We start from the raw sequence: 20535 nt of genomic DNA, 5'->3' as shown, positions 1-20535 counted from the left end.
CAACAAAACGCCGCATTTCCCTCAGGCCCGCAGCGCGGCGGCCATTTCCCCGCGGCGGCAGCAGGGCGGGGCGCGGCGCCACCTGCGCCTCAGGGCGGGCCCGGCCGCGGCCCCCTCAGCCCGGCCGCCTCAGGGGGCGGCCCCGCAGCGGCCGCTCTCGGCCGCTCCCACTCCCTCGGGGGAGGGGGGGGGGGAAGGCAGGAGCCGCCCGCCCTTCCCGCAGGGAACGCCCCGCTCGGCTGCTGCGGGCCCCCCCCGCGGCTCGGCGTGGGGCAGGCCGGCGGCGGTGCGCGGGGGCGGGGCGGGCGGGCAGCGCCCCCCCCGGCGGTGACAGTTTCTAGAAGCACGTCCCGGCGGCCTTTGCGCTCGCAACATGGAGGAGCTGACGGTGGAAGTGCGCGGCTCCAACGGGGCCTTCTACAAGGTACCGGCGGCCGGGGGGCGGCGGCTTCCCGGGGCTTCCCCCGCTCTGTAGGGGCCCGGGGGCGGCCGGCGGGGAGAGTCCTGGCCCTAAAGGAGGGGGCAGGGGCTGGTGAGGGGAAAGGGGAGAGCGGGGGAAGGTGTCGGGGTGTGGCGGGGGCGGGGGGGGGGGGCCGCGGAGGGCGCCTGAGGGAGAGGGGCCGGGGGTGGGTGGGCTGAGGAGGGGGTGCTCGGCCCCGGGTGGGGGAACGGGGGGTATGTGAGAGTGGTTTTGGGAAGGAGTGAGGGCCTTCGGGTGGGATGGGGGGAGCTGAGCCAGCAATCATAATCTGGAAATAATTCTTTAACGATCTCGAGTTTATTTATGTCGTCAGAACGCTTCCTTCGCCATCACCCCCCCCGGAATGTCAGGATGTTGCAGGATCAATGCAGAGTACCCTCAGCTGTTGCCCGTCAGTCATTTCCCCTAAGCCCGGCTTCAGATGTTTAAGAATCCCAGCGCTTTTTATGGCAAGAGCCCTCTGTCTTCCTTTCCAGGAGGGCTGCTTCCAGCCAGCATTGTGAGCACTCAGGGTAGCCGTGCTCTGGGAGTGCTTAATCTCAGGTCTCTCTTTAGCTATTAAGCCTAACCACATACACGGTGTGGAATTGCACATGCATTATCCCAGTTGAGGCTGGGGGGAGTGTTCTCTTTTTTTTTTTTTTCTCTGAATTTCCTGTTTGCAGCTGTGGATTTGGCTTGGAAGTCATTTGGTGACTGTACAGTATGTAAAGGCAATTGGTCAAAGGACTGTAACCAGCTGACTTCAGGAGTTAGGCTTTTATTTTTTTTCCAACTGGTTATCTATTAAAAGAGTCGAACAGGAGATAATCATATAAGGAAATAATTTAATGGGGTAAATTATGCCCTTGATACGTATTCCTCTTAAATTTTTACCAAAATAAGTAGATAAAAAAACTGTGAACTAGGTACATATTTAGGTGGCTTATAAATAACCATAAAGAAACCCACATCAAAAGTATTTGTATTTAGAACAGGATACTCCTAAAACAGAATTGATTTTTTTCCTGTCCATTAGAAAGCCAAGAATTTGGAGATGCATTTCTTAGCTTTCCATTGTCCGCATTACGATCTTCGACAAATCAAAAAGTATGAGCTAGTTGTTTCTTCTGCTTAAGGGGGATGTGAGACAAATAGGAGCATTAGGAAGTATACCAAATCTTTGGACTGAGAGGAGTTGCTTGCACAGCATTTATTACAATTAGCCTGATTTGAAATCTGCAATAATGACGTCTCCTTCTAAGTCGGTGAGAATTGACAGGCTTGGATTAGTACCATCATGTGTTTGGCCCTGTGGACGGTGCTTAATGAGCAGAAGTTTTACGTAAAAATGTCATTTAATGGCTTTCAGGTTAGTGAAATGGCAGTTAGGTCCAGCGATGGAGCCATTCCATTCATCATGGTGAATGGTGAGGTTAGAGTGCTTGGACCCATGGTAATGAAAGTCCCAACTCAAAATAATCACTGTTAATGTGTAAAAATCCACCCCAAAACTCCATAAAACAAATAGAAACGTGATTTTAAAGGATTATTTTTGTAGTGAAATCTGTGTGTTTGGCTCCATTTTGTGAGTCTTACCGTTGAGGTAGGCAGATGATGCCCGCATTTGGAGCTAAGGAACAAAACGTGCTGTTGAAAGTTTGGGAAGCAAAGGAAGGAGGTGTATCAGCCTCATGGAGAAAGTGTCCTGTTTTGGACACTGATAGCATTGATACTAGCATTTGTAAGGTTATAAGGGGATGAAGTTTGAGGTTTGCAGTCAGAACAATCTGAATTTAGATTCATTATCACAGCATACCTCCTGGTAAATGAGATGAGAAGGATCCTGCTATGCCAACAGAGATAAAAAAAAAAAAGAGTAATTATGTAAACAATTACATGACAGATTTTTTTAATGAGTTGTTAATACGATCTGCAATTCAGCTGTAGTAGCAGCAGTGATTAAATCTGTTTTAGTGGGGTTTTAGTAGCTGTTAAGAGATATGACCATGATAGATGAAATTCTGTGATTGCTACAAATTAATCAGAAAAGCAATGCTTCTTAGTACAATAGGTGAAAAATCAGTGTTGTTCTTGATGCATAAGTCAATGAAGATGGTCAGACACCTCCAAGATATTTTTTTATTCTGTACAAAAAATATGATGTAAATTTCACCTTCTGTTTATAAATCTCCAAACTAATTTTATGCCTTTTTTTTTTTACTTTGCTTTAAATGACTAATATAGTCTGGAGAACAAGACAGTATGTTGTATTTTATCCTGAATTCTCAACCGGTAAACAACAGAGCATGTTTAGCCATTCCCTGCATCTCAGAAGACTTTGTATTCATCTTAATATTGAGCATCCATTGTCTTTGAGCCCCATCGGTGCCATCTCTAAAGTGGTTAGGGTCTTGCGGAAAAGATGAGGTTTGTGTTGCGGAACAGGAGAGTGGACAGAGTTGACAAGCTGTACAAGTCAGCAGTAGCATCTATTAGGGTTATGTTGATTGTGAGATCAAAACGGTTGAGGGTTTCTCAGTCACCCGCACACTTAAATGTTTCCTGGTGCTCAGATGGAAGCTACTGTGTTTCAGTGTGTGCCCATTGCCTTTTGTCCTGCCGGCTGTGAAGGGGGCCTTGGCGAGAATGAGACGAACACTTCTGTTTTGCCCAGTATCTCCCTTAGCCATTTGCTTACATGTAAATCTGGGCCTTGCAGTAAAATGACACCAAAGTACATAAACTGAACACTAGATAGCTTACTCTGTGGAATCCTTCAGTGACATCTGAATAATTCTAAATGTCTGTTGCACTTACCATTGTAGGGATTTCCACGTGCTGGAGAGCGAACTCCCGTGTTGGATGCCCTTGCAGTCTTTCTGTTCTAGACAGTAGCTGTCCAGACTATGCAGAAAGATGAAATGTGGTTAAAATGAAAGTAGAATTAAACCCTTCACCTTCAATTTAGAGGTTCTAAAGCTCATCCTTGGTGCCTCTTTCAGGAGGTTCAGTTGTACTAGTAGCAGGCCTAACCATAGATCTGTTAGAAGCTGGCCTTAAGGTAGAGAATAGCCAAAATTCTGCTAAAGAAAATGGGGGTGAAAGAGAAGTGCACAGTATTTCTTCACGTGTAGAATGTCGAAGCACAGTGAGCAATTCTGTGGAATAAAATACTTATGTATAAAAATATAATGGCTTTTTTTTTTAATTAGTGGTTTTGAGAAGTTCTCTGTGAGGCCTTCTGAATGTCTTCTTAGCATGACAGTAAAATAGGAAACTGTCATTAAGAGGATAGCTTACACAGGTATTATTACACCAGGAAACACTACAGTAAATGGAATGAAATTTTTTTCTGTAAAGACTTCAACTGTCTTTTGATGGACAGCATTTATTAAATCTAGCCCTATTGAGTGGGAACCATCAGACATCTTAAGGTTGTTACTGCTCTCTTGAAACTTGCATAGTTGCATGAAGTATGTCTAGTCATTGCCATTGAAGAGCCGTTTTCTTGACCCTTTTAGCCTGGTAAAAAGCAGATGCCACAGGCAGTGGTTATTGATTTCTGATGTACATAGTCAGTACAGGTTGTCTTTCGGAAGTTTTGCCCTTTGGGAATACGCATATGAAGAATGCAGCATAATAATGTGAGTGCCTTAGGCTTTATTCATAAGCCTAAAGCAGGAGATTCAGTGCTGAAGTTCTTGCATGACTCTCATAAGGACCTGTGAGTTTACATGTGATAATTATGATTGTGAATGGAAAGAAGTAGTAATGTGGAAAATAAAACTAAAAAAGCATTTCAGGATTGTTTCCTACCTGCTCTCTGCTTGTAATGCTTGGTCTGTTTTCTTCTATCAGTTCCTTGTAGCAGGTGCAGCTAATCATTTCCAATGAAAATAACACTTTGAAGTTCAAATCATTGGAGAAAAAAAATGGGTATTTATGAGCTTCCTGGGTTTGCTTTGATTTTTTTCTATGAGGGTCAGTATGGAATAGCAATAGTTAAGTAGGACATTTTGCATTTGTTACATGAAACAGTTGTGTGTAAGTCTTAATTTAAAATACTAACAGTTCTTGGTTCTGACAGGAGTGAAAGGATTGGTAATGGGATACAGGCTTCCTGACCTTTATGTCACTGATTCAGAAACAGTCTGTGGTACCAGATGCCAGAGTGTTTGCTGTTTGAAATTTGCTCAGCAGTGAATACGGTGATCTTAGGGTAGTTTTTAGCGTGCGGGTGTATGTGACTCAAAATCCAACACAGTGGCTGGCCATCTCTGGAAGGAATGCCTGCAGCTAAGCTAACAGCCTTATTTTTAGACTGGGCTGTCCTATTTGGGGGTCAGCTAATCTTAAGAAAGCAGGATGAAGTGGGAACTTAGATTGCATCTGGCTGTTACACACGTTTTGTGACTCCCTGGAACTGAATGTAAAAACCAAATAAATGCAGATGTGGGTGTGTGTATGCACACGCACATAGTTCACCGTGAGGGCACTTCAGTAAGTCCTGATCCGTTTATGTTATCAGCAGGTCCTAATCCTAAATCCGTGAGCAAAGCCCAGGTAAAAGGGAGAGACTGTGTGTTGTTTGTTGAGAGGTGAAGTCTCAGCTGTGGTGATTTTGGTGGCAAACGATCTTTTCATAGTTTCCTGTCCTTTTGTTCATACTTTGTACAGCATGGCCCTGTATTAGACTTGCAGACTCTCTGATCCCACACCTGGGTGAGAGTGCTAGCCGTGTATATTACCCCTCAGCTTACAGGTGCTGGTGTCGGGAGCCTGGCTTCTGCCAAGTGAGTGGCAGAGACAGGTCGGTGTCAGAGCGCCTGGGGCCCCGTGTGCCATTAATAGCCTGTAGTACAGTAGAGTCTCCTGGCTGCCTCGTGAGCAGCTAGCAGGGCATACATGGGCTTCAGAGATCCAGCCTGCTGCATGAACTGAGGGATTGGTGCTAAAATCTGGACAGTTTGGCCCTGAGGTGTGGCAAGGTGAGGTCACATTAATTTGTCTTCCCTTCCTGCACTCTGCAATTCCGTATGTGGTGTAAAACGCGTTTAGAAATGTTGCGTGTAGGCTGGCTCGCTGGTGCTGCAGATTCCTTGCTGTGTGTTCTTGAAGCCAGTAGAGTTGCTGATGGGGATGTGTTCGGTGGTCTCTTAGCTTGCTGAGCCTCATCACCTGTTCGTCATGAGGATATGCTGAATGCTGGGTAAGGAAGAGCTCTGCAAGTTTAGGTATTGGTGTTACCTGCCTTCGGCCATCACTGCTAAATTAAACTTCAGTGATGGAGTGGCTTGTTCATCTAAGCAAAAGTTAAGTTGTGTCTTTACTTGGTAGAAAATGTTTCTGATACATTATCAGATGTGAGTAATGCAAATTTAGAGTACAAATCTATTTATATTGGTTACCTCACTGATGAAGAACTTTGAAATTCTTAGTTGAAAACCATGATATTTACTGTTGTATGTTTTTTTTACGTTCATCAGGCCCTTGCTGAAAAAATCCTAGTAAATACGTAGGATTTAATGTAAATTCTAATGTAAAAAATAAATTTACTTTATATTGCAAAATATCTTAATTTCAGTTTTTCACAGAATTCGAGAAAATGTTTATAAAAAGAATTTAAAATCATCTCTAGGGTCTTGGAATACTCTTTTAAAAAAAAATACACTAAACCTCATCACGATGTATGTGAAATCTGTTTCTGTGGTTTTATCTTGGAGTTATAAGTGACAGCTGATAATGTTTATAGTAAAGTTCAGGTTTGTAGGTGGGAAACCAGTAAGGAGGGCTTTTTACTTTCGATAAATGTTTCCATATTTTTGGCATGTTTCTTGGTAGTGGTCAAGTAATTTCTTAGAAAACTATATTTAAAACCTATATTGAATCCTGATTACTACTAGTTGTATTACAAATGAATTATCTGCCCTATATACCTCAGGCTGCCATGTTTTAGTTGCTGTAAATGTGTTTTCTTCCCACCAGTAGTAGAGAAACTGATGATAAGAGAAAGTATTAAACCTGTTTTTTTGACTTACCATGTTACTCCCTCATTATTTCTTACACTTGTACAATTAGAGTCTGATCAGACTCTTCCAGGCTTCACAATATCATTACAATTATTTAATAATTTAATATTTTACTTGTGTCCTTTGCTGACTTGACGTGGATACCTGATGCTAGAATATCTGGTTTAGAGTGTTTCTCATGTGCATATTGTGGACTAAGTGAGAATACCAACTGAAAATATTACTCAGCTAATTCTAGTCATAGTTTAGTAGTACTGCTACTGTAGTACTGCTAGTCTTGAGTCTATGTAGAATTCTGGTATGGGAAGAGCAGTGCACGTGCTTTGAACTGAAAGACTCACTTGTGTGAAGGAGTTCATGAAACTTCTGGTGTTGTAAAATCTATAGATTCTTTGTTGGAATTTGTACTCTGAATTGTATTTTTTAAAAAAAAAGTAGTGCTCAGTGTTTGTGTTTATGTGGCTAAGTTTTGTGCATGGACGGCTGTTAGTCTGCTGCTGGTCATACCTGCAGTGTTGCTTGACTTCCCTTTCTTTGGCAGGACGTTAGTTGGAGAGTTGGTTGTGAATATTAAACCTGGTTGTGCTGTTACCCTGAAAGCCAGGCTTTACCTAGTAATGGACTGATTGCCACCACCGTTGGAATTCGTTGTCTTTCATTTCTGATGTCATTTTAATGAAACCTGTAACTAGTCAGTGAATTCGGGATTTTCAAAGTCCACAGAGCATTGGTCGGAATATTTCCCAGGTGTTTTGTGCTATCTGATCGTGAATCTCTCTTGATTTTTGAAGTTTTTCTAAACAAAAGGAAGGATAAATGAATTTGTATCTGCAAAATAAATTTTTGGCTACTACTAGACTGATCTTAGAAGCGTTTTGGATTCATTAGAAATTAAATAAATTACCCCCCATGTTAAGTACTGTGAAAGCATGTAATAAATCAGAGGTAAGGTTGTCAGTTATGCCATAAAGCAGCAGAATGAGGCGAAGACTAATATCGAATCAGAGGCTCTTGGAATGCAGATAAAAGGCTGTCCGTAGTAGCGGGTTACATCTCCCGTTGGTAAGTTGTCGCTGACAGAATGTTGGCCTGCATAAACTTGATTCATGCTGGTGTGGCTTGAGTGATTTTATTTATTTTTGGCTATTCTGAATGAATTGTTGTAGAACAACTTCTATTTCCTGCACTTTGTGTTGCAGTAACTTATCCCCACATTGGGGCATGTTTAAAGGGACATCGGGGGGATAAATAAATAGTCAAAGTTCTGCTTTACCTCTGTTAGCTGATACTTCCAGCAGTAAAATTTTGTACGCACTTTGTCTGTTTAAAGAGGCAAAGAGCATAGCTTCAGTATTCCTGTCCAGTTTATCTGTCTAGAAGCTTTCTTGAAACTGAGAAGTCCCTGATGGTGTGCATCTTCACCACCAACTGTTGCAGTTGCCTACATCTCAAAGAGATTTGCCTTCCTCGCCTTGCAGTGGCAAGGTGACCTTTCAAAGGGTTGATTTTACGAGGAACATGCTGGATGGTTCAACAAGGTGACTTTGGTGATTTTTGGTGACCTGGTGTGCTCAGGATCACTGGTCTGCTTTGTGCCAGAACCAGTCTTCTCTGTTGCTGGCAGATGGCTTTGAGTGCAGCTTGCTTAGGGTGCAGGAAAGCAGGATGTTGAGTGAATCCTGCTCTTTGTTAAGATCGCCCAAGTACAAGTTCAGGTAAAAGGAGCTTTATTCCTGAAGGCCCCTTGCAGCCAGCTGTCAGTGCGGCTTCCTTCATTGTCCCTGATTAGACTGAGGGGATCCTGTGCTGAAATTTCTTTCCCAGAGCTGACACATGATACCTCTGTGGGCTCCTTACTCCTTGCACAGCTGATATGTTCTTCATCCTCCTCAGTTGCCAGTTTCTCAAGTGGATATAATCCATTCAGCAGGTTCCTGGAACTTATCTGAACAGAGCTATGCGGCTCTTACTCATCTGAAACTGCAGGTTCCTTCTTGCTCTCCTGTGCTAGGGCAAATACCAAGCTATGGCAAAAAGTGGGAGTAGTTAGAATTTTTTTGTCTGTTGTTTTGTCATGTGGATTTCTTTTATTATTTTTTTTTTTGCACCATGCCTTCCTTCCTTAACCAAGAAATGGAGGAACTTAATTTCTGCATGGGTATATAAGTACAGCTGAATCAGATTGTTCTTCGCCTTTAGGTTTTTGACATAATCAGTGCATCCTCAAGAATTCCTCTTTTCAAAAGGAAAAAAAAAAAGTAGGGTTTTCTCTCAGTTGTTCCTGAGATCATAATAATGTGACACAGAATGATGTGAAACATTTGCTTTGTTTTTCTATAGGTCCTGCAGGTATTTTACCTCATACTGTCCCCAGTTCTGTATTTGAAAGGTGATGCATGTAGCCATGTAGCAGCCTGTATGACCAATTTTTAGCCAAGTTTGGTGTCACACCATTTTGAAGGAAAGCTGCTTGGGATTCATTTTTGTTCTGAGAATAACACCTGTAAAAGCAAATAGTACAACTCATGGTACAATGTTAAACAGCTGTGAGTAGCACTAACTGCCCTGGGCTTGGAGCTTTATAATTTTGCTTCTGTAAAATAGTTGTGTAGACATGTAAATAAAAAAACTCAGGAAGTAATATATCAGTTGTAAATACGCCGGTTTCATTTGAAGAGTCACATGAAATAACCTATGTTCAATATATTTCTTAGCATAGATGGCTAAGTATATCAGCAACCTCATGCAAGCAGTGGGATTGTCTCTGAGAACTTTCCTAAATTCAAATCCCAATATTGGTGATGCTCGGCTGTTTGGGTTAATTTCAAGCTATACTGAAATTGCTGCCTTGTTTTGATTTCATGTGCCTTCTTATAACAAAAACTGTTTTTGTTTTAGGGATTTATCAAAGATGTTCATGAGGATTCACTCACAGTTGTATTTGAAAACAAGTAAGTATTTTATTTTAAAAAATCATTTATGTTTTGTTTTGATATTAAAAGGAACTGGGCTTCATTAGAAAAGTGTTGTTCTGGAAATAAAGGCTCACTATTCAGTCTCCATGATTTCGTGAGTAGCTGTAGTATCATAAGTGAGCAAGTCAGTTAGGCATTCATTTCCTTTTTTTTTATATTTTAGTAATGCCCATAGATGTGTTAGCCAATTTTAAGTAGAGAATAATAAGTGGTGGCAGCTGCCTGCTATTCTTATATATAAAGCAAAAATGGAAATGCAAATATGTAGCAAAAATATAAAGCAAATGGAAAATATCAAAGTATCTCTATTTACTAAGCAATTCATTATGTCTAACCTGGGGAGTGCTTGTCAGCATCATCAACCAGAAGAAACAGTGCAAGTATTCTGAGTGATTTTTTTAAACTATTGAAGAATATACATACATGTACACACATTCAGTTTAAAGCCAGTTTTTTTTTTTTTGGTGTGGAAAAGTGCAAATCTGAAAGCACTGGAGAAAAAATTATGCATGCTGCCCTCTTCATTTATTGTATAAGCACAGCAGCACCATCAAGGACCTATAGCAGCAAGTCAAAGATAATCCATGGGATGGTAAACTACAAATGAATACTTGCTAGGCATTCTGACTGATAACGCTGTGGATTACCTGAGAGTTTCCAGTGTAATTTAGGGTATTCGGGGAGTCACATCCTCTTTGCTGTTTCCCTTCCAGTTGCTAGGTGGAGATGCTAAAAATGTGACTTCTTTTGGTGTGAAAATTGTTAGTAAGCCCTGCCCACATCAACCTGTACATTAGTCTGAGCTGTTCTTAAAGGAAGGCTGGGGGGGGGGGGTAACAAACGTAATACTAGAGAGTATGCATTTGTGTATGCACAATACTACATAATGTTTAATACGAGTGTTTATAATTATAAAATCAATATTGTATAATATTGAATAAACATACAATATTGCTTATATAATCTTAGGATGTGTGTTACATGTATGTATATATTCACGCATATGAAAAAACTCTAGGGAGGAAAAGGTAATCCTAGGGTTTACTCTGCAAAGTCCAGTCTTTGATTCTTTCTATCCTGTATTTTCTAGCCCTTCTTTACTGAATAATGGTTAGAAGATGAAGTGGCAGCCATAATTCGTGCTAACACTTAATGAGGAGATTATGGAGGCTGTTACTGTCTCCTTGGTTTTCATATCGACAACACTCATTTCCCACTCCACCCACCCCTCAAAAAACACAGCTTTATCCTGTTGTTGATCTGAGGAGATGTGGCCAATCTTCAGTTTCGTATTCAGCATCCAGGTTGCCTTTCTTTAAGGTTAGAGGCTCTTTGCCTCCAAGGCATGCTTTCATGTGACAACCCAAGTAAGCTAAAGGAAGTGCTTGTGGTTCACAGCAGCTGTCTCATTATTGACAAACACATTTCAGCTGTTTTATATCCATGTAATCAATGTGTTTCAATGTGTGGCAGCAGCTATGTTCCATAAAGGATGGGCTGCAACGTAATGTCACAATAGATCCTATCAGGAAGTATGTAGACTACTCTAGTCATGCTGTGATGTAAATCTGATGAGTTATTACCCGTCTTACAGAGTTAAATTCATAAGGGCTTTAATAAAATTGAAATTAATGAGTGTACAGTCCTGAATGCATGATTCTGCTGTGATAGTGATCAGTGCTAACAAAGTAAGCAAGTGTACACTGCTAATGGCAGTCAGTTTACATTTTGCCTGTTGTTAGCCAGTCTTTACCTACAGCTATCATACGGTACCCAAAGTTGGTTTACAGCACAAGTTGCTAATGATGATTTTGTGGCCGTAGCAATAATCTCTGGGCAGGTACTGATTTCTTCTAGGAAATATTTTGGGAAGAGGCAGAGAATGAACAAAGAAGCTTCAGGAAATGGAAACCTTTATTGTTGCATACAACTAAAAATTAGATATTCAGGTGCAGTTTCATGTAGGCCCGTGGGAATTTGAAGCAGCCCTATCAGAGGAAAGATTGTGTTGTAGGAAGCAAGCATGCTCTTTTTTTCTCATGTTTTGCACCAGATATTTGTTCCGTCTGATTCTCTTAGTAGGCAATTTGTAGCTGGTCGCAGGTCATTTCTTAAGACATCTTTCCTTGGCATTTCACTACTGAGATGCCCCAGTTTTGGAATTTTTGCCATCAAAACTTGTATTCTGGAAACTGAGCCTTTTGTGTACTTTTCCACTGTTTTATCAAAAAAAAAAAAATCTTGCTGCTGAAATGGGTAAGTCGTTACTGGCCCATCTACTTACAGTGGATGGAGTCCATCTGTGTGATTAGAGATGGAAACAAAACTAGCTCACTACAATTTTAAGTAGATTTTATTGAAGACGCAAGGTCTCTTCAGTTACAGCATCTCATTATGGGCAATTTATAACTTTCTGTAAGCTCCCGTTGGCTGGATTCTGAAACTACAAGGCACAGTTGAAATTCTCAAGAGAACTTTAAGCTGCTCAGTTGTTTACAGCAATTTGTATCCTGTTGTTCAGTTATGATTATTTTGCTCATACTGTTTCCAAACTGAAGTTTTATATACCCTGTACTATGGGGAATGCATTTTGTCCTCAAGTCTTACTATTTGCCTTTGCACCTGTGAGAGTAAAAACTTAACAAAGGGGGCAGGGGGAACCCACACCCTGGGGTTAATGACAGTTACAGTTACAAGGATAAATGAATTACAAGTAATCTTTTTTTCTAGCCCACTGCTATTTTTCAGAAATGAGGTTTAAATAACACTTATGGCAAAAATACCATCCAACCTCAACAAAAGCTATCTGTAATCTTCCTTGTTTTTTTTGTTTTTTAAAAATTTAAGTATATCATATAATCTTTTCATGGAGGGTTTATGAAATTGGTTTAATGAACCCATTCAATTTTAATTTATTTAAAGTTAATTCAAGAATTGTTTTGTCATTAAATGTCTTCTCAGATATTATTTTGGTCTCAACAGGGTTATTTTGATACTTTGCTTATATGGTTAACTCTAGCAATGGATGAACTGACTTGATTGTATAGAAAGAGTGATTTAACTAAACTGAGTTCTAAAAACAAGTTATTTTTTAAAAAAAAAAAAAAAAGAATTCTGGAGCTAATGTGCAATGTCTCAACTTTCAGTTGGCAGCCGGAGCGCCAGGTACCCTTTAATGAAGTCAGATTACCCCCACCCCCTGATATCAAGAAAGAAATTGGTGAAGGAGATGAAGTGGAGGTGAGTTTATCCATATGTTTCTTTTCTTAATGAACTATTTTGTTACACTACTGATGGTCTGTTCAAGATGGTGACAATTTTAAGTATATAAGCAAAGTAATGATTTTAAAATGGAGCACGTCTCTAGTAATGGATTTATTAAGCCAGTAAATAAAAAATGTTTTGATTTTCTCGTAGTACTTAGAAATCAAAACCTGCTGTCTTCCAGTGAAACTGGAAAGTAATCGTGTATTTCACTGAAAATTACCAATGGAACTTAATCTAAATTTTGAAAATAGTGTGTTTCAAAATTAAAAACCAAATCAGCTAATTTTCATTTTTCATCTGGTATGTAACAGTTAGAAATATTGTGATGTGAAAATGTAATAATGATCTTCCAATAACCTAAGTTTCAAACTAGGTGAAATATCTACTATGAAAATACCTTGTAGGAAATAGTTTAAATGATACTATTTTACAGAGAAGCGGCGCTATTTAGAAATAGCGAGTTAAACTGTGAAACAGAAGGTACATGTTCCATCCCTGGCTTATTGTAGTGTCTTTAGTATTTGTTTGTCCTTAGAATGGAAGCATCTTTAGGATACCATTGTAGTTTTAGGCTAGTAATCTAGTTTGTTCATAATCCTGGCAGTGCAAAATAATGAAAATTTGTGCAAGGAGCGTGGAACAGTGAAAAACTAATACAAAAATTACTTCTGTGTAGCATAATTTTCATTTTCATGAAAATTAAAAAAGTTGAGATGTTCTTTCTTCATTGCATATCTGCACATCAGATGTTTTTGTTAAAGTCTGTTTTTTAACTACTTCCATTCCCAGGTTTATTCCAGAGCAAATGATCAAGAACCTTGTGGCTGGTGGCTGGCAAAAGTTCGAATGATGAAAGGAGAGGTAAACTATTTTAAAACTTAGTGCTCCCATGTTGTTACTTTCATGTTGTTATATTAAATAACAGTAAATATAAAAGCTCTTTGTGATACAAAAAAAAAAAATAAACTACTACCAGTACAAAAACATATCAAAACAGAATTTTAAGCCGAGATGACTTTGAAATGACCCATGCTGCATTCATGCAAGTGAGAGTTGTATTTTTGTATCTGCGTAGGCCACTTTGATTATTAGTAGTTTAATTGCTTGGAGGGCTGTATGCATGCATAATAATACTGGTTCTAACAAACATAATTTGTGAATTGAACTTGGTGCTAAGAACTTAGTAAGGCAGTACCCTTTACCTGCAGTTAAAGTCACTGTTTAAATTTAATTCTGGTAATTAATCACACTGTATCTATGAATGTGTTGTGGTTTCTTTTTTGCATGTGTATTTCCATTGAGTGTAGTGTAAAAACATTTTTATTTTTTTTACATACGTCAACCTTGTATTTTGCCACTGGTTGTTATGGTTGCATCTGCAAAATAGCTTGTACATTTAGATTTTTTAAAAAAAGGAAAAAGCAATGGTGATGTCTGGTATCATATCATTAAAACTTTATTTTTTGAAATGAAAGCAAGAGAATTCAGCTTCGTAGTAGGAAAGGCCCTATGTCTCAATGCTTCCGTTGTGTTAGATCCCCAAAACTGAGGAGAACAGGATTGAGGAAAAAAAATTGTCTAACTTATGATACTGTTTTAAACAACTGTTAACAATTAATAACTGCTAGTGAATTCTGTAATGGCACGGTGATAATTGAAATAGAATTATATATAAGCAGTTATCAGAGGAGGATCGTGTTTCTTGATCCTTGTGGATGAACCTTGTTAAAAAAAGGAGATAGTTAAACTGATTTAAATTACTGTGTTCTTAACTTGGGGCTAATCTGCTTCTCCTACATGCCACAGAAATTTGGGGTTGTACTATCAGTTTGCTGTCTTGCTTGGTTAGAAACTTTGGCTTTTAAACTGTAAGAACTATTCTTGCTCTGTATGGTCTCATCAGAGTAGTAAAAGAAACATTTTAAATCTCAAATTTGTTTTTTTTCTAATTCTTAATTATCTAGTATTGACACGAGAAAATGATTTTTCATTCTCTGAAGCCTGGTACCTTTATAGAGCATTATCAGAGCATTGTCAAATTAGTTATGCTATAAAAATATGTTGTGCCAATTTAAAACTTAAAATCAGAAAATAGCATGTGGAAAAATGTCACAACATAGTGATTTACTCTTTCCTGATATTGGAGTAAGTTCTGTGTGTTCACAAAATTAGATAACCTGGTTTGGAGGACTCTTAGTGTAGATATGAATATTTTGTACTTTCTTGGTGTTGGTAATACTAGAATGTCTTCGTTTCCAACTGAAGTTAACATTTGAAAAAAAAACTTCTCCCGTAGTTTTATGTCATTGAATATGCTGCTTGTGATGCCACTTACAATGAAATTGTCACTTACGAAAGACTCCGACCTGTGAATCAAAATAAAACTGTCAAAAAGAACACCTTTTTCAAATGCACAGTGGATGTCCCTGAAGATCTGAGAGATGCGTGAGTAACTATGCACACTTTCATAATACGATGGTTAATTTATTGAGAAGTGTTGGGGGAATATTTTAAAGGACAACTGACAGGTCCATTAAGAACCTTGATGGTGGCTTTTGCTGCTGTAGCTGAGCTAGAAACTACAGGTTGGGGTCTGTGCTGAGCCTTTGGGGTGGGGGCACAAAAAGCAAGTGCTGAGGTGGGATCTTCAGGTCTTGCTTTCGGCTTGAGTAGCTGATAAACTCACAGCGAGTCTCTGCTACTGAGATTTGCCTTATAACTGTGATGATATGCAGTCCACAGAGAAATAAGCTCTGGAAATGTGTAATGAGAGAATTTTTCTAATTTCTGAACATACTTTATTGTAAACTAGTAATCATATTGCGTGTTCTGTTTTGATGCATCTTAAAATATTTTAACGATCGCTTATCTCCTCAGATGCGCTAATGAAAATGCACATAAAGATTTCAAGAAAGCTGTAGGAGCATGTCGAATTTTCTATCATGCTGAAACTGCTCAACTAATAATACTGGTAAGTATTTCGATGTGAATGTTGCATGAATTTTCAGTATGTTATTTACGTTACATATGTATTCATCTGTATGTTTGCACTGAATGCAGTCGAACTTGTCAAGCTATGTAAGTTGTTAGTGTTTTTAATATATGTAGATGTCTTTGTAGGGTAGGCCTTTGGAAGGGGATTGGCCTTAATTTAGGAGTAACGTCTCATGATTTTGTCATTGAGCTGAGTGTTTCAGTGACTTGTACAGATTGCTTAAAGCTAACTATAGCTTCCTCAGCTCTGGAATGGTGCAGTCTACCTGTACAGTATTAACACTTTGTCCTTTGACCTAAAGTTGGGTTTCCATGTGAAGAACTGCATCAGTTCACATCATGTTGAAGCCTGGGCGTGGACTGGCCAATAGGTAGGGTGGATTACCAGGGTTCTGAGAGCTTGGAACATAAGGAGTGACCAAGCATGATTCTAGGTGGATTAAAGTAGTTTTTGCAAAAATAGCTTGGTTGGTCTTTTCAAATGTGAAATTCCTTTTCCAAGCAGAGAAACATACAGCCAATAAAGAATTGTTCATTTAGATACTTCTGTGCCTGTTTTGTCTCAGTACATAGACTTCTTCCAGCAGTAGCTTTTCTGCATGGTTCTGTTTGTGATATTATCTACTTAAATCTGACTCTAGGGATTTGTTTTCCCTGCTTATTTCCTTAGCTTTCCCCCTGAGTCGGTGAGTGACAAGTATGCATATCTTAGAATGATACTGATTTTTTTTTTGTCTGGGGAATATCATATCAAGGGGAAAGAGCTACTATGTAGATCAGAAGCAAAATTTTTAGCGTAAAATATGCTCTGAGTTAGAACAGAAAATTGTAGGTTTGCAGAGGTGGTGCTGAATTTTTCATGCTTAGTTTTGAAGAAAAACCGTATTTGTAAATACTGGAAATTTGGATCATGTTTATAACTTCTGTCCGTTCAGTGTGAATTTTTCTAAAAAATGACTGTCCTTTTTGTAGTCTGCCAGTGAAGCAACAGTGAAGAGAGTGAATATTCTGAGTGACATGCATTTGCGCAGCATTCGTACCAAACTTATGCTTATGTCAAGAAATGAAGAAGCTACAAAACACTTAGAAGTAAGTTATAGCTTGAAATTTTTGTTGCTTGAAACCAAGCACATAACTAACTGTGCTTTACGTTGAGTGCATGTGAATGAGCCTTATTTTGTTCCCCTTCAGTGCACAAAACAGCTTGCTGCGGCATTTCATGAGGAATTTGTAGTCAGAGAAGATTTAATGGGACTTGCTATAGGAACACATGGCAGTAACATACAACAAGCCAGAAAGGTTCCAGGAGTTACTGCAATTGAACTTGAGGAGGATACTGGTACTTTCAGAATCTATGGGGAGGTAAGAGGAACTTTTTGTGAATCTGATAAGCATTTTGCTTTGTCTGCTTTTACGGCAGTGAGAGCTATACTCAGAACTAAGAACTGGAAAGAGCTGAGTACTTTTTTTGAATGGCCATAAACATACTCACACTGTGGCAGCTTGTATGTGAAGTAAGAGACTTTACTGCAGTGATGGTCTCCATGTGATGTGTTCTTTCCTAATCAGTCCATGTGCTGATGCACAGATTCAAGGGTAGCTGCACTGTACACCTCAGCCAACCTGTGAGAGATACTGTTTACTGTAATCTTGCTTGATTTTTTTCAGACTTCCTGTGCTGTTCTTATTGGTGCCCTCCCCCTGCCCTGAGCCTGCTATAGTTCACTATGGGGTTTTTCTGATGTGTGATATCTGTTCTCTGATGTAGCCAAATGCATTCTAGTCTTATCTGCTGCTTTTCCTTTTTTCCTTTTTTTTAACGTAGCGATTTAATGCTGGTTTTGTTTTTGGCAAATTAATGATGGACAAAATACTGCTGTATTTCATTTGTGTGCCTCTTACCTGAGGTGTTTTAAATCTTGAGAGAGCCTTAAAACAGGGCTGTTCTTTGGACCAAAGCTATAATCCATTCATGAGGCAGAAGAGCAGTGTCACAGCAATGCTGCTGTCACTGCGGCCCTGTTAGAACATTACTTGAGGGGTTTAACCTGTGCTACCAATTCTACAGGTGTTTCACACTCGTTTAGAACTATGCTGCTGCAAAAATAGCAGGAATAATGCTGGGATTAGGGAAACATCCTGCATTTAATCTTCCTATTAGACTCTACAAGTAACTTGGACATACCTTGATTCTATGGAGTAACCAAAGCAGGAATAGACATACAGACTGGAACTCAAAGTTAGAAAGATAGTTACTAGTAACTGGATTTTTATTGAGGTGTTTAATCCATGTGCACACTGATATTTTCAACTTACTTTTTTTTTCCCCCCATGTATGCATAGTCATTATTTTCCTTTTCTGAATTACTGGCTGCAGGGAGCTGAGTATGCGTTATCCAAGGCAGCTTTATATGCTATCTCCTGCTGGGGTGTGAGTCACATGGGTTGTATGCGCACAAAACTTCTGAGTACTTGTGGCAGAGTGCAGATATGCATATGGGTATGCTGGAGCTCTTAAGTCCCTGGCAGCTGTTGGCTTTCTCATTCTGATGCTGCTTGTGTGACAGCAGTCACTGTTCCTTCATCTTTATTTGGGAAAGAAGTGATAAACGTACCTCTGAGGCAGGACATTGTGAACTCTCTAATTATGTCCTACTTGTAGAGTTCATTGAAGGTGAAAATTGCTAATGTGTGTTCATCTTTGCATCGTTTTATCTGTTACTTGGAGTACGCAGTATAGCTCTGCTTTCTACAACCAACCACTTCCTGTTTGCCTGTTTTTTTTTCCCAAGCTTTATTGCTTGTTTCATCATCTTGAAATCTGTTATCTCCCATGTTTCCCTCCTCAGCATTTTGATTTCTGCCAGAAGTAGAAGTTTGTGAATTTCTTGTCCTAGGAGTTCCCCAGTATTTCATTTAAAGGTCCGGGAGCTGGTGATACTTTTGCTTCGTGTTTGTGTGAAAATATGAGAGATGAAAGGGCTTAAAGGCATTAGTACGATGAAAAGTTATCATTGCTGACACTCGAACACTCATTCATGCATTCTATACTCCTGTTGTTGGTAATTTTAAGCTGTATATTTATTTTTTCATTACTTTTAGTATTCAATTAACAGTCATTTAATTTCTGTCACCTGGCAATGAAGCCATAAGGAAGGACTTAAAGAGAGTTCTCCTGTATCTTAGAAAACTTGATAACTGAACTGTGGCCAGAACTACCATTCAGAAAGGGGAATTGTCTTGATTGTAATATTACTTATAAATTACAGGTTCACGTTTGATGAGGACATATTCCTTAGTGCAGTATGTTTTCTTGTAATTGGCCACTCAGTTATTTCTTTAGTGTTTATTTCTTAAGTAGATTAATTTTGCCTCTCGTCTCCTCTTTTTGAAAATGCTTGCCATTTGGAAGATTTATGGGTGTTGCTATAGGGTTTTATCTTTATCATGTTGCATTCAGAAATAAATGTTTTTTAATTTGTTTTTCAGACTGCTGATGCAGTAAAAAAGGCTAGAAGTTACTTGGAATTTGTGGAGGATTTTATTCAGGTTCCCAGAAATCTTGTTGGTATGTAATACTGCTAAAATATGAAAACCTGGGGAAAGAGAGCCTACTAAGCCTGACCGTGCATAGAAGATTTAGCTTCTAGTACAATATTTGATTTTTCCATTTAATTAGAAAGTAATTTAGTCTTTTCAAACTATATGCATAATCTTGGTAACTACTAGCTGTTCTATGCATGCATACAGTTTGAATATAATTTTAGAATTTTTGGCCTTCTCTTCTAACACAGTTTTTGTTTACGAGTGTGAAGTAGGAGAAAACTTTGGGGGGAAGAAGTAGAAGGTAAAAGAGTTGGGTTGTTACAGTTATGTTGTATGTAAATTATCAAACAGCTGTTCAAAATATTTTGCACACTGGTGCAAAATTAACCATTCTTGCCCTCCAAAGGAAAAGTTATTGGAAAAAATGGGAAAGTGATTCAGGAGATTGTAGACAAGTCTGGAGTCGTCAGGGTGAGAATTGAAGGAGATAACGAAAATAAACTGCCACGTGAAGATGTAAGTACTTTCTTCTTTCTTCCTATTAAAATAGAAACCTTAACAAATGAGCCATTTTGAATGCTTTAACAAAGAAAATAAGGGAAAACATCCAGAAGGTGAAAATTTCTGGGGCTTGAATTAAATGACTTAAAGTGCTACCTTACAGCATTAGAACGGGAATATTGTTAATCTCTGCATCATTAGGCAGCTGGCCTATGTGCCCTTGGTTTTTCATGGCTAACCTATAATAGTGGTGATGTCCAAGTTATAAAAACGTGGTGACTGTGATTTGGGTAGTTTTATGGGATAGAGGCATGCTTGTGGATTGTGTAATAAATCCAGTTTTACAATTTTTTGATGGCTATAGAGATGGATTTTAAAATTTTTTTCAGACCGGCATCTTGCAGTGAATCTTGTATGAAACAATTCAAGAAATGTTTTTTGCTACTGAAGCAAGACTTATTTTTAAGCTTTCTCCTTCATGTACTGTAGCTGAATAACTATTAACGCTGTCAGCCTAAAATTGTTTTACGTATTTTAACTATATGAGAACATAAGATAAAATCTTCTAAAGGTGCTTCATCTTGCAAAGTTGGTTTAATTAACCACTGCACACTTCTCAGGAATCTTTGGATGCCTTTACGCACACCTACAATGACAAACACACGCAGCAGTTGTGTTGCATAGGCAACACAATGGAATGTAGACAGTATATGTTAGGTTACCTCAACTGCTAAAACAGGATGTTGGAAAGCTAGACAGT

The 20535-nt window shown here is 39.1% G+C and overlaps 1 protein-coding gene across 3 annotated transcripts in view; it reads left to right on the top strand.

The window, feature by feature from the left end:
* The first annotated feature begins 284 nt into the window (after positions 1-284).
* Positions 285-20535, top strand: part of FXR1 (FMR1 autosomal homolog 1) — a 29097-nt gene continuing 8846 nt past the window's right edge. Inside the window, exons 1-10 of one of the 3 annotated variants that reach the window (XM_067002280.1) lie at positions 285-424; positions 9391-9443; positions 12614-12707; positions 13524-13595; positions 15031-15179; positions 15612-15705; positions 16701-16817; positions 16920-17090; positions 19218-19296; positions 19681-19790. In XM_067002280.1, coding sequence (XP_066858381.1) covers positions 374-424; positions 9391-9443; positions 12614-12707; positions 13524-13595; positions 15031-15179; positions 15612-15705; positions 16701-16817; positions 16920-17090; positions 19218-19296; positions 19681-19790 — 990 coding nt within the window. In that variant the 5' untranslated portion in view covers positions 285-373. The remainder of the gene's footprint in view (positions 425-9390; positions 9444-12613; positions 12708-13523; positions 13596-15030; positions 15180-15611; positions 15706-16700; positions 16818-16919; positions 17091-19217; positions 19297-19680; positions 19791-20535) is intronic. The other 2 variants (XM_067002279.1, XM_067002282.1) reach the window with 2 other exon arrangements.

Source organism: Anser cygnoides, chromosome 9 (genome assembly GCF_040182565.1).
Source record: "Anser cygnoides isolate HZ-2024a breed goose chromosome 9, Taihu_goose_T2T_genome, whole genome shotgun sequence".
NCBI lineage: Eukaryota > Metazoa > Chordata > Aves > Anseriformes > Anatidae > Anser > Anser cygnoides.
This window is presented reverse-complemented; position numbering and strand designations above follow the sequence as displayed.